This window comes from Lathamus discolor, chromosome 5 (genome assembly GCF_037157495.1).
Source record: "Lathamus discolor isolate bLatDis1 chromosome 5, bLatDis1.hap1, whole genome shotgun sequence".
Taxonomy (NCBI): domain Eukaryota; kingdom Metazoa; phylum Chordata; class Aves; order Psittaciformes; family Psittacidae; genus Lathamus; species Lathamus discolor.
In genome coordinates, this window is record NC_088888.1 from 13767012 (window position 1) to 13780671 (window position 13660).

At 41.6% G+C, this 13660-nt stretch overlaps 2 protein-coding genes across 4 annotated transcripts in view; one reads left to right on the forward strand and one right to left on the reverse strand.

The window, feature by feature from the left end:
- The window catches only part of RAB3GAP2 (RAB3 GTPase activating non-catalytic protein subunit 2), a 43464-nt gene extending 39535 nt beyond the window's left edge, over positions 1 to 3929 (forward strand). For all 3 annotated transcript variants that reach the window (XM_065679846.1, XM_065679848.1, XM_065679847.1), the window contains exons 32-35: positions 659 to 748; positions 825 to 1043; positions 1690 to 1848; positions 2130 to 3929. In XM_065679846.1, coding sequence (XP_065535918.1) covers positions 659 to 748; positions 825 to 1043; positions 1690 to 1848; positions 2130 to 2279 — 618 coding nt within the window. In that variant the 3' untranslated portion in view covers positions 2280 to 3929. The remainder of the gene's footprint in view (positions 1 to 658; positions 749 to 824; positions 1044 to 1689; positions 1849 to 2129) is intronic.
- A 208-nt stretch (positions 3930 to 4137) lies between these two features.
- The window catches only part of IARS2 (isoleucyl-tRNA synthetase 2, mitochondrial), a 30172-nt gene continuing 20649 nt past the window's right edge, over positions 4138 to 13660 (reverse strand). Inside the window, exons 15-23 of the mRNA XM_065679850.1 lie at positions 10004 to 10112; positions 9148 to 9250; positions 8127 to 8252; positions 7346 to 7477; positions 6636 to 6742; positions 5779 to 5924; positions 5441 to 5631; positions 4615 to 4759; positions 4138 to 4486 (exon numbers count right to left, since the gene is read on the reverse strand). Coding sequence (XP_065535922.1) covers positions 4335 to 4486; positions 4615 to 4759; positions 5441 to 5631; positions 5779 to 5924; positions 6636 to 6742; positions 7346 to 7477; positions 8127 to 8252; positions 9148 to 9250; positions 10004 to 10112 — 1211 coding nt within the window. The 3' untranslated portion in view covers positions 4138 to 4334. The remainder of the gene's footprint in view (positions 4487 to 4614; positions 4760 to 5440; positions 5632 to 5778; positions 5925 to 6635; positions 6743 to 7345; positions 7478 to 8126; positions 8253 to 9147; positions 9251 to 10003; positions 10113 to 13660) is intronic.

A 13660-nucleotide genomic window follows, 5' to 3' on the forward strand; every position in this document is an offset into this window, starting at 1 on the left:
TCTTTAAACAATTCATGCGTCATTTTGAGACATTTAGTCCAGTGTGGTGCATTAATGAAGCTGTTGGCAGCATGCAAGCTGAGACCCAAACCTGATGCTTTTCCTTATGAACAAGACATTTGTAGTAACCTCAGATGCATGAAAACCAGCTCCATAATAATTAGCTGTCCTGAAAATACTGCATCGTACGAACATGGGATGACAGCATTTTCTAATTGCTTTGAGACATGCCAGAGGAGTGAAAACATAATTATTTTAAGGTCAGAAATGTTATGTTATATCCATTATTGCTGATGATTATTCCAGAATTCTGAGCATCTCTAAGAGAATAAGCAGCTTGTCATTTAATGCATATGAACACTTAAAATAAGGGTCACTATATAAAATGCAGTGTATCTCCACTCAGAGTTTGACCCTGATATAAAGCAGGTCCCACAAATCTATTTGTTTTACCACCCTACAATTTTAATACATACTGAAACACAAAATACTGGTGTATACTGTCATTTAAATCCTGCTGGGGATTTCTGTCCTTGGAGAGAAACAGAAGATGCAGCACAAAATTAATGTAAAAAATAAGTAACTTATAAATATTGGATCAAAATGTTTTATTTGTATTCCCCTGTATCTGAGGCCTGTCTTTGGTTTTCAATTTTAGGGCAAAAATGCATTTTTCAAAGATCTCACTTCAATTCAGCTGCTACCTAGTGGGGATATGGATCCAAATGTGTTATCCATACGACAACAGGTACGTATAACTTCTGTACTTACACATCTAAAATTCCAAATAACACTGGAGTAACCTGCAATTTTTTGCTTCCAAGTTCCTGGTCAAAGTTGTGAGTGCAGCAGTTGAAGCACTCTGTTCATCACAAAAGGCCAAAGAAGTCTCAGAAGAGGAATTGTTCCCTTTTGAAAAGGGGAGGAATTGGCCAACTTTGGCTGTGGACCTGGCTCAGTATCTTCAAATCTCTGAGGATGTCATCAAAAGGCACTATGTGTGTGAACTCTATAGTTATGGGATGGATCATCTTGGTGAAGAGGTAGTAACAGTTTTTAATGATTTTTAAATCGTCATGTCAGATATTCTGCTAATATTACATTTTCACGTGCTTAAAATGCCTGGGAAGGTAAGGCAAGTATTACAGGCTCAAAAAGTCCCCAAGCTTGAAGAAGTCAGAGGTTGGAAAATAAGACCAGTATCACCCTCATTTTTCCTTATTCCCAACAAGAATCCCTGTATAGCAACTAGGGGAAACATGACAGGGAGTTGCACTACTGGTCCAAACCAGTGCAGCCTTTTTCATTTAACTGTATTTTATAAGAATCTGCTTTTTTTGCCTGTAATCTTCTAGGAAAAGTTTACTAGTCTTTGGACAAGAAAATCCTTCCTTTTCTTGAGGGGGAAAGAGATTATATGGAAGTCAGGAGTATGTTGCTGAACTATAAAACAGATCTCATGCTAATCATTGTAAAGTACGGAGTAGTTCTCTGCTAATTTTTCTGCTGTTCTGAAGCTATTAATAACATGCTTAATTACAACAACAGATAACACAAGAAACAGTCTCAAAATTATGTGTCCTTTTAGTATTGAGAAGCTTCTTTTGATTACAGCTTTTCAAGCCTCCAGGTAAGTGAGCTGTATCATGCTGCAATGGTTTCTAGTTCCTTATGTTGTTCTATTTTCAGGCCTTTCTTATGGTGACAGACAAAGAAGTGCTTGCATCACAGCTGCTAATACTGGCTGGACAGAGACTGGCTTTCGCTTTACTTCATGTGCAGACAAAGGAGGGTATGGAACTACTCGCCAGGCTTCCTCCAACACTGTGTACTTGGCTCAAAGCTATGGTAAGTTAAACTTAATTTAGGAAAACATTGATTTTCAGAAGCTGCTGTTCACCAAGAGAGTGATTAGATCTGAATGGCCCTTTCTTACAATGGGAACAAGAATTTGTTCTCATTTTCCCTGGTGCTAGCTCTGTTTCGTGAAGGGTACAGCAGCTCTGGGGGTTAAAGGATCAGCTTAACTGAATTAATAAACCTTCCTAATCTGTTTTGTACAGGTTGAGGAGGGCTTTATATGCAGGGGATCATCTGTAAAGTTACTCTGATGTTATTCACTTATACAGGACCCCCAGGAACTGCAAAACGTAGAAGTACCAATTGCAACAACAGCCAAACTCATTAACAAAGTCATTGAGCACTTACCGGAGAATCACGGGCAGTACAGCCTGGCCTTGAACCTCATGGAGGCTGTTGAATCCATCTCATCATTGTGACACTCTTGGTGTTAGTGCCGCTGTGCTACCCAGTGGTATAATGCATGATTTTACACCATGAGGCTGAACTTCACAGGAAGAAACTTCTGTGTGGCTCTCGTAGAACAACGACAAGAAAACGCTCCCCATCCCAGAACTTCAGAAGGTAATTTGGAATTGGGGTCTATTTTAAACTCTCATTAACACAAAGCTGTTTAGTTTCTAGTACACTTGTATCTGAAATACTTATTTCCAACTTGAGTGCTTTTTGCAGTAGTCTAAATTAGATCTATTTGACAGCAGTTTTAGCCTATTCACAGAATCACATCTTGTGAAATCCTGTATTTCATGCTGGCAGGAACTGCTGCACTTTCACTGTTCCATGTATGATTTGAGAAACAAGCTGTAGAATTACACCCAAGCAAAACTTCAGTCTCTGAAGTTACCATGTAAAGCCAATACTGCTTTCTCAGAAGCTAGAGCTGGCCTTGGGCTCATGCCTTGTAACTGCATTATACGTGATGACAACGCCTACACTAGACATCAGAGGAAATGTGCTGGGGCCTTATATAAAGGGAGAACTGCCGACACTAAACTGGATTTACATCCCTCTTCTTTATTATTAAGCTCTGCTGAGTTTAAATAGGTCAAGGAACGTCTTACTGTAAGATTGTTTTCCTCATCACTGTAGAAGATGTAGTATGCTATAAGTCTCTGCACATGTAACTTGTAGTCAGAAACTGCTTAAGTAGTTGACCCAACTTCACTGAAGATCTATAGTACTGAGTACTTTAGCCTTAAAACCCCTTTTTTTTTTTATCTATGGTACCTACAGGGAGTCGTATAGTGAGTATCGTCACTATTGGAGTGGTATTAAACACGATTATCTTGCATCAGTTAGTACTGTCTACCTAGAGGAAACCAGGAGTGAAAACTAAACTCGGTGTAAACTGTATTTGTCTTGAAGTCAGCTGAAACTACTAGCTCCATCTTGTAACCTGCTCCTCTTGCATTAGATGTAAGAAACATTCATAGTATTCTGCCTTGCTAGAGACAGAATTTGGTCTTATCTTCCTGACATGGGCTGCTGTCAATGAAGGGTTAAACTGTCACCCCCCCAAAAAAAAAGGTTCTGTAGGTGGCCTGTTGTACACAGCCTCCTCCACCTGCTCAGCATCCCCAGTTCCGGACCACTACACTAATGTAGCTGATGAAGGCTTCTTGAAAAGTTCTGATACTGAATGTCTGACTTCCTGGAGTGATAGGAAGTCAGAGTAAGAATTCTAGTAAGTGGCTCACCCTGGTCTATGTTTTAGATACTCCTATACTGTTCTGTAACAGGTTAAAACAGCTTTAGGGGACAAATGGCAGGGGGCAAGATTGTATGGGTGACTTTACACCTTGCCTGACAGCACTTTAGCCTGCTGCAGAAAGGAGCATGCTAGATTTGGTCATCAAGGAACACAAAAAATGTGTCTTAGTTGCATTACGTTCTGTCTCCTGGTATAGCTGTGTGAAGGATTTTACTGTACCTGAGTATCACATCAGAGCTGACGCACTACACCAACCAAATTTGTAATGTATTGTAAGTAATACTCTGTATATAGTGCTATTTTGTGTCTAATTTGCTGTGGATTTGTGTAAATTGATTAAATAAAATCTAAGGTTTCATTGTGTCTTTTCCTTCTTTTTAGGGAATGGTGGTCACCATCTTTTCTGCCTCTGCTTTACAGGAGGAGTAGACACTCCCATAGACAGAAAACTGGTTTGCTGACTGCTGTCAGTGTAAAGATTTAGTAGCTTTTACCATGAAGTTCTATGTAAAATGGAAGAGAACTTCAAAAGACCAAAGGTTGCTAAAACCAAGTAAATCAGTCAGTTATTTAGAACCACCCTTTTTATTAAGCTGAAAAGTGATATACACAATGAGGTATATGTACATAAGGTTCCCCTCTAAACACAGGCAAATCTACTCCGGCCAGAGCTTAAGCATCTGCTTCTACAGGCTTTAGTACACAGACCTTTTGTTCAGCCGCTGCTTTGGCATCCTGCAGTACTCATAGCTTCGGAGCAGCTTCACGTGCTCCCTCGTCCAGCAATGACTGTGAGGCACCGCGGGCAGGGAGTGCTTGTGGAATCAGAAGTGTATCTCCTGCAGCGAGGGCATTTTGCTTTGGTGACTGGGAGAGCTATAACTTTATATGAAGATTCTTCACGGATATCACCCCCTGTTAAAGAAAACATTATTGCTGAGATTGTGTAGGTGTAGGCTGGGTACTCAACTCTACATATGAACAACAAAGTATGGTATAGTGCAGAAAACAACACAGCAGCCTGTCTGGAGTAGTTCTCATACCTTCCAAGTTAATCAGGAAGGTCCCTCTGATGATGTTTGCATCTGTGGGTGTTTCTTTAGGTAGCTCAGTCAGCAGCGTTGTCTGGGAAGCCATCATTATTTCATTCAGCTCTGAAACACTGGACGTTTCTTCCGCCTGCAGAGCCTAGGGAAGAGAGTTAATTTTCAGACCTGTGAGCTGGCTTTGTCCAACATCCTCCTCCCAGATAATGTTAAAGCAAAAGCAGAATTATTGTGTAGGTGATTGCAGCAGCTGTCATGGCCTTGGCATGAAGGGAGAGCAAATTTGTTTACATACACATACATGCCTAAATATATGCATACATGTAATTCTGTTTAGATCCAGCATCAAAACTGAGGTGTACCACTCTCGAAAACAAATGCTAAGGTCAAAGTTCCTGATCGGAGTGGATAAGAGTAATTTACTTACTCCTCAGCACCTCTGTGACACATCTGCAATGCCAGATCCAGTTCTGTACTCCCTGATAAAAGGGAGATGTCCAGCAAAGGGCCATAAAGATAACTGAGAAGGTAGACAAGGTGGAGCCAGGCACTTTTCAGTGGGGGCCAGTGGCAGGACAAGAGGCAACAGACAGAAATTGGAAGAAGAAATCCCAAGAAAACACAAACCCACTTTTATACTGTGAGGGTGGCCAGACAGTGGCACAGGTAGCCAAGGAGGTCATGGAGTCTCCAGTTGGTATCCACAACCCAACTAGACATACCCTGGAGAACTTGTGCTAGATGTCCCTGCCTGAGCAGAAGCAAGCATACAGCAGTTAGTAGGATTTGCACAGATAACACTATTCTTATTTGCGTCTTTTACCTCCATTAATTCAAACAGCAGTCCAGGCTCAATTACAATGATGACTTCATATTCCAAAGCATTCTTGCCAGAGATGGACCCAAGGAAAGAGTCTCTCATTGCACATGCACCTTCTATTGCTTCCTCAATGCCAGGCTTCTTCCATGCTGAGCTTGCATTAATCCAGCCAGTACGAAACACCCCCCCTGAGTCTTGAAAGCAAAGCAAAGGAATCTTTCATTTAGTGTCTTTTAGTCGAGTGAATAAAAATGAACAGCTTATCTCTCTATGTGCATTCTTTTAACTGTGCAATGAAACAGTGGACTAAAAGAATCCCTTAGAAATCATAGGTGCTTTACCTTTCTTGTAAGGGAGGTGCTGGAAAACCTCCTCTGCCAAGTGGGGAAGAATTGGTGCAAAGGATCGGACTACTATGTCTAAAGCCTCTGCTAGCACAGTTTGACATGAACGGCGCTTGGGATCTTTTTCTTCTTCACAATAGAGCCTGCAAGACAGAGAGAAAAGCTGAGAAGTATTTGTGTGTTCATGTTACTGTCCTTGATCCTGAGCCGTCCTTGATCCGGAGCCATCCTTTCAGGATGCTTCACTGAAGGTATAGGAGTCTGACCCAGCTTGCCTTCTGAAGGAAAGCTTTTCTTAATTGCCCTTCCTAGGCATGCACAGCGGTGCAGGTACAGATCCATTTGCATGTGCAGCCACATTTTGTCATAGGAAAGATGCTGTACATGGCATATTAATTTGCCTTGTTGTGTAGAAACAGAGAGGTGAGCCTGCAGCCCTGTCAAAGTGCACTGGTCACATCGTTAGGATTCTCTACCTTTTTTACAGATCAGTAAAAGACATTAGGGTGCCCAGGTAAGTGCTAAAGGCTCTTCTACCTTCCCAGATCGAGATGCACACATTTCTAGGTAGAAATACAGCTCCAAGAATCTGACTTTAAAAGTCTGAAAGGTGATCAGGCATACACCTTTAAAACAAAGTGATTCAGTGCTCCCAGTGCGCAGCAAACAGAAGCTCGCTGATGACGAATACTCAGCTGACAGCAGCCAAGCTTTACCTATGAGCTTTAGTGCAGTAAAGCACATCACTGAAATGTTCTCTGTGCTCACACGACATTCACCTGGAGCATTATTGCCTCCACCTCAAACTGATGAACTTGTATTTCTTCTTCTAAGGGCAGCAGTAATGAACGTACCTGTCTTTGATGATGCTGAAATAAAAGTTTGATAAGTTTCTGGAACAGAATGCTTGCAATAATCGAACAACTTTGCTATAATTGTATTCTTTGTATGCTTCTGTAACCTGGAGAGGGAGCAAAGAGAGCGAGAACAGTGTATGGATTCACATACATGGCACACAATGACAATCCCTGATGAATCTGAACTTAAAGAAACTGTAATGAGTGACGGAATCTGGGAGAATCTTTCCTCCAAAAGCTGGGTTGTGGGGAATATTAAAGCAGTAACAATTAGGACACACAAATAACTTCAATTCAAATTTGAGGGGAGAGGACATGGGGAACCTCAGAAATTATCTTTCTTATTCAGAACAGTTCTGAGTGACAGAAATTACTAAATTTTGGACTTCAGCAGCTTCAAAGCTCTAAATTTTTTGGGGTTTGTTTTCTTGTATTCCATTCTAACTATTTCTAAAGACTTGTAATTTGAGGCCTTGAGCAGGAGGGAGTGGGAAAACCAGCCAATGTCAAAAGTAAGTTAAGAATGTTAAAAACAAAGCTTTCTTCTTAAAACCTGAAATGGGCTTAAGGGAGCTCACACTGCATCGAAGAAAGTTCCGTGGTCAGAATTTGCCAACTTGACACATACTCTGTACCTAAGGAGCTTAGAGGGTATAACTGATAATAAACATTACACATACATTCATCTCAATACAGTTTACCCCTACCTTGCTGCCATAATCTTGCAGTAAATGCAGCATGTATTGATCCACTATGTACATCTGTGGAGCAGGGATGGAATCTGTTTCTGGGTTGAAGCCAGCCAGGTTCCCCAGCATGAAGCGTATTGTATTCCGAAGCTAGGAGCAAACCAGGAAATGAAACATTAATGGTGTGCACTTTAGATGAAACAAATTATAATATCCTAGAATGAATTAACTGGAGTTGACTGGTTTTCAAAGTGACTGAAGAGTTACAATAGCGTCTCTTCATCAGGGACTGTAGTGATAGAACAAGGGGTAATGGGTTTAAACTTCAGGTTAGACGTAAGGAAGACGTTCTCCCCTGTGAGGGTGGTGAGGCACTGGCACAGGTTGCCCAAAGAAGTGGTAAATGCTCCATCCCTTGCAATGTTCAAGGCCAGGCTTGGGTGACATGGTCTAGTGTGAGGTGTTCCTGCCCATGGCAGGGGGTTGGAACTGAGTGATCTTAAGATCCTTTCCAATTCAGACCACTCTATGATTCTATGATGCCAAAAGGACCTATACAGAAGTAAAGACAAGACTGGCTATTACTGAAGAATGCTGCAAACCCTTGTCTTTTCCTTAGGACACTTTACTATTTGATTCACAGATGTAAAAAGCAGTAGTACCTCCTACCTGAGTTCAGAAAAGCTTTCTTTAGGCTAAAGATTAAAAAGGTTTGCCATGAATTCTACTCACAGCCAACATAAAATCAGATACAGAGCAGCTGTCACTTGAATGAAGAGCGTATGTGGGTCTTTCTTACCTTGTTTACATCATCTCTTGCAGCATTAAGTACAACAGGCCCAATCAGCACCTCAGTGAAAACATTGGATTCTGCCACCCACCAGCGGAGAACATCGGCGCCATATGGGGGATCCTTGGTGTGATCCTAAGTATAGACAAAAAGGCATCAAGTGCTGGGGGCCCTGCAGCGTGGCGAGCACTGCAGTGCCACACCACCATTGCTGTAAAGGTATCTGTAAGCATGCAGGTGGCCACTGTATTTGCAGGTCTTCCCCTCCTTTTAGCAAGCATATATACATACCATTTATATTATCCAGTACAATAGATACCTGCAGCAGTCTGCAGACACGGAATGCCAGAACTTGGATAAGCTAAGATCAACTCATCTTGTAGCCTGAACCCTCTGAATGCTTAACATTGCTTTTTAATGTTAATATCTAAAATTACATTCTCCCACCCCCTCTTCAGACTGTTTTCCACCCTCTTTTCAACCCCGAAAATGTCTTCTTTTTTTGAAAGACCACAGAAGCTATTGTGTGTTTTATTGAATTAGATAAAGTCTTTGTAAGGATGCATTATCTAGAGCTGCAAAATCTACCTGGCAGCCTCTGAAAGAGCAACAGCAGGACTGTGTAGAGCATCACTTGCAGTGCAGCCTCCTTGAGCACAGAATGAAGTCAGTTTCTAGAGTCAATCCACAGCCTAAGCTGGGAGCAGATTGCTGGGTACAGCCACTGCTCTGACTGCTCAGCTCATCTTGTAGTTTTTAGACAGTTTGAAAGCAAAGGTTAATTATGTTAAATGTTTTTAAACCCTGCCCCAAAGCACTCCACTGACTGTTCCCAAGTGAAAAGGAACCATTCTACAGCTCCTGTATAATGTGCTTCCTTTTCTCTTAGCACAGAACAAAGGTGTGAGGTCTTCAGAAGAGCTTTACAAAAGACAGCTGTTCAGAGAAAAATATACGACAAGACTGCTGCAGAATCTGGTAGTGAAAAGCTGCAACCAGCGATTCTTACAAACTCAAGAGTTTGACTTACTTCACCTCCATTGATAACTACGTCAGGGTCAACCACATTGCCAACAGATTTAGACATCTTCTCCCCTTTGTCACCAAGAGTAAATCCGTGAACTACCAGAGTCCTGAAGAAAAGATTTTAGTGAAAACAATATCCGAGTAAAAAATCTTTGTTAAGAACAGGTTTCTAAGGATATTCCCACATCAAAACATACAGAAATCCTCTATTTTGGTAAGCCTGAGACTTCATCTGTTGATTTCAACCAACCATGAATACACTGTACTACCCTCCAAGCAGTGATACAACTTGATCTTCCTCATTTAATTTTGCCATGGGAGCAACAGATTGCTTCAGGTATTTAAGCACATGTATTTCAGATGAATTAAAGATTAAAAGTATTACTCTCTTCAAGCCAATGTAATTCCCAGATTTGCACAGCTTCCTTGCAACTGACCCACATTACCCTCCCCTGTGGTTTTCATCTGCCAGGGGACAAACAGAGCTCCAGTATAAGACACACACAGACTGATTCTGTTCAATTCACAAGTTAATGATCTTAGATTTCCATCCTGCACCTCCCATAGCAATCCCTTCGATTATGGGAATGGAAGAGATGGCAAAAGAACAGGCCTGTATCTGGCAATGTAAAAGGATACACCTAAATGACTAAGGAAGAAAGCAGCTACTAAAATTAGGACTGAAACAATTCAAACCATAAATCCATTACAATCTAATCTGAGGAAAACTTTATACTGAAGGTGTTACAAATCAGATACTTACTAATGGCCTTCTCTCTCTGTTATACGACACTGTTCACACTATCAGAAGCCTGACATTTAATAAACAAATTATCAATGTGTTTGCAATCCACACTTACTTATACGGTGCTTTATTCCTTGCTGCCACACTTGTTAACAGAGAGGACTGAAACCAACCTCCCAGTTGGTCTTTTCCTTCAAGGTACGTATCTGCTCTTTGCTCTGCACCTTTAAAACCAAGAGATTTTGTTTAAAGTATCAGCCTATATCTTCAATTAATACACTTCACAGGAAATCTGAGAGAGATTAGTAAAACTTATTCTGCTCTTTAAACACAGTATGTAAGTTACTTGTATACATGGTGATTGGTTACTGGAACATAATAGAAGTGATTCATTAGTAGCACAATGGTTTTTTAAGTCCAAGACATTTAACAAATGAGCTTCCTTTCCCCCAAGCATAACAGTAAGTTATGAAAAGGGAAGCTATCACGCTCAGAGCACTTCATAAGAAGTTCTCAAAACACTCTGAAACAAAGTGAAGAACCCAAAGAAAAGATTATACACTTCGGCATTAATAAAACATCTATGCCACAACCTGAAACTTCACCAGCCGGGAATTACTCAGGATACAAGTCCCAGATGTAACATGCCTGTTTGGCCTGTGTAAGGCATCAGGTACTTTCAGAGGAGACCAGGAAGCTTTGGCAGTGACCGCAGCTCACCTGTGACAGAATCCACATTTCTGGTCACTGGTGTTCCGGGAAGGTTAAACATTTCAGGGAAGGGTGAGGACAACATGGGAAACAAAGCCTGCTGTGGGAGAGAGGGGTCTGGAGGAACACGGCTTGTTTAGCTTATCCAGGTGAAGGCTGAGTGGAAATATCGTTCCATATAAATACACAATAAAGAGGAATGCTAGAGAGAAACTGGAGCTGATCAGTACTGCTGGCATCAGAGAAAAAATGGGCAACAAGGTGCACAGACTGGGTATGAGCTGCCTGCACACTAAAAGCGTAACAGCAACCCTATCTCTGTCTGGAGAGGGACTTTTTACAAGGGAATGTAGTAACAAGACAAGGAGGAACGGCTTTAAACTAAAAGAGGGTAGAGTTAGATTAGGCAGAAGTTCTTCCTTGTGAGGGTGCTAAGGCACTGGCACAGGGTGCCCAGGGAAGCTGTGGCTGCCCCATCCCTGGCAGTGTTCAAGGTCGGGTTGGATGGGGCTTAGAGCAACCTGCTCTAGCAGAAGGTGTCCCTGCCCACAGCAGGGGCCTGGAACTGGATCAGCGTTAAGGTCACTTCCAACCCAAACCGTTTGATGACTCTATGAACTAACTCAGCCCTCCCACAGGGTTTAAAGAGGGCAGCAAAGTTGTAAAGACTAGTTGTGGAGTTCAGTCACTGTACAGAAAGGTAAAAGACTTGTAGACTCAACAAGTCCCTCCTCGTCCTAACCAGTCCCAGAAAGGTCACTGTCAGAGTGAGAACAGAGTAATGTTGAGCACCACAGAGAACATGCATGTCAAAGCCCAGAAATGTGCAAAATGATACATCTGGCAGGCAATTAGTTCTGATTCTAAAAGTTGGTGGTGTAATTTTCCAGATATGCAGACATAAATTTGTATCTACTGCTCCTTCTCTCCTCCCCTGAGGACCCCTAAGACAATGCTTCTTTCTGCTGCTGACACACTTGATTTATTTGCTTGACTTAATGGAAGTTTCGATATTTAGATCCATCCTGCAATAAAAGGAAGTTCAACATTACAAAGGTCAAGGCCACACGGTTCTAGCTAGCACAGGAAAAATGCGTGGGCTCCTGTTACGGGTTTTAACACATCTGTTTATTCCTTCAAGGAAATCTACAGAGAGTTTGGGTTTTAAAAGGAGAGTAAGTGGGGATGGGCCTTTGTATAAACAGACTGCAAAAATACTTGTGAGGACAAGATTAAAAAGAGTATTTGCGGTACGGAAGAACATCACTGCGATAATCTGTAAAAACATTTGTTATTTACAACTAGTTTGCTTGCCACTGGCTTTAGAGAAGTGAACTTTTAATGGAAATGCCAGTACTAACAACTTAGGGAAGAATTTAAACAACCAGCTGGTTACAAACAGCAAACTTGTTAGTCTTTTCTGACAGGAACCAGGACATCTGGCTAATGTGGCTTAAAGTTAACTGATCATTTTATCTCCATAAAACACAAACACGGGTTTTGCATATACAAAGCCTGCCTTTTAAGCAGCTCCCCTACCACCTCAGTTTCATTACAGTTGTGATAGTTGTATATAAATCAATTCCAACAATGTGCACATTTGTACATGGAAGAGTATGTCCAACAACCCAGGAGAGACTTCTCGGTTGTTTGTTTTACACTGAGGTATAGTACATAGGTCATGAAAGAGAACTACAATTTATGATCCTTCTGGGTTGGATTTCAAGATTCTGTGTCTTTGATCTTACAGACTTTGACTTTTAGATTAAATGTATTGTATTTTAATGCCAGGAATGAATCAGCCAAGATAAATTCAAGTCTTTAAGTCAGCATAAAAGTTTAAACAGATAGGTAAGTTGTAAAATAATCACATTCATTCAGTTAAATATTAGCCAATAAGATAGGGGAAAAAAGTTATGATGCTGGAAACTACAATCACTGCAGTACAGAGCTACAGGTAAAAATCTGTGGGACTTTTACCAATGGCAGATATCACAGAATCATAGAATAGTTTGGGTTGGAAACGACCTTAAGATCATCCAGGTCCAACCCCCTGCCATGGACAGGGACTCCCCACCCCAGACCATGTAACTCAAGGCTCTGTCCAACCCGGCCTTGAACACTGCCAGGGATGGAGCGTTCACCACTTCTTTGGGCAGCCTGTGCGCCAGTGCCTCACCACCCTCACAGTAAAGAACTTCTTCCTTATACCTAACCTGAACTTCCCCTGTTTCAGTTTGAACCCTATCACTGCAATAGGGCCCAGTGTGCATTTTTATATGAGATTTTGAAAAGTAACAATCTGAAGGTTGCAGTGCAGATGGCATCCTGCCCACAGGGAGAATGTCAAGACCTGTAAGAGAATGTTAAAATACAATTCTCTGCAATGGGTACTCCAAAGCCAGCTACCGGAATGAGCATGATCAAAAGCCTGAACACAAACTGAACTTCAAAGCAAAAACTCAAACCCCCAAAAGTCTGAGGCACCACAGCACTGAGTATTTGAAATCAACAAATGCTTTTGAACCAAAGTCTGCTTTTACCAGACCCTGGTTTTGGAGGCAAGGTAATACTCTGCCACCTCACAGCAGGACTGTGAACATTAATGTATTCACACTTCAGTGTTCACACTTAGATTTTAACACTTGCACGTGTAGCAAGAAAGAAACAGGGTTAGAAAGCACAAGAATAAACTGTTCAGTGAAAGCAGTGCTAGGAAAACAGCATTAATGAAGCAAGTGGTATCCCCAGATATCTTCAGTAGCAGTGGGTTGGTTTGCCAGAGCACATTGCACTGTGGGTCTGCTCTCTGGTGCAAGTGGAGTGGTTATTTTACACACAATCTAGCTATAACTGTGCACTTCTGGGTTTGTGATTACAGTAGCTAAATCTTTGGTCTTAGTGTATGTCACCCCTTCCTCCCTGCCACACTGCTGATGGAGAACGGTTTGGGTAACGCGTCATTTTAGAAGTGGTTCCTTTGACACACCCAGGCTGGAAAAAGGAAGCTAGCCATAATTTAAGGGAAAAAGAGTAACTTTAAGTCCTTCCCACAGAACCG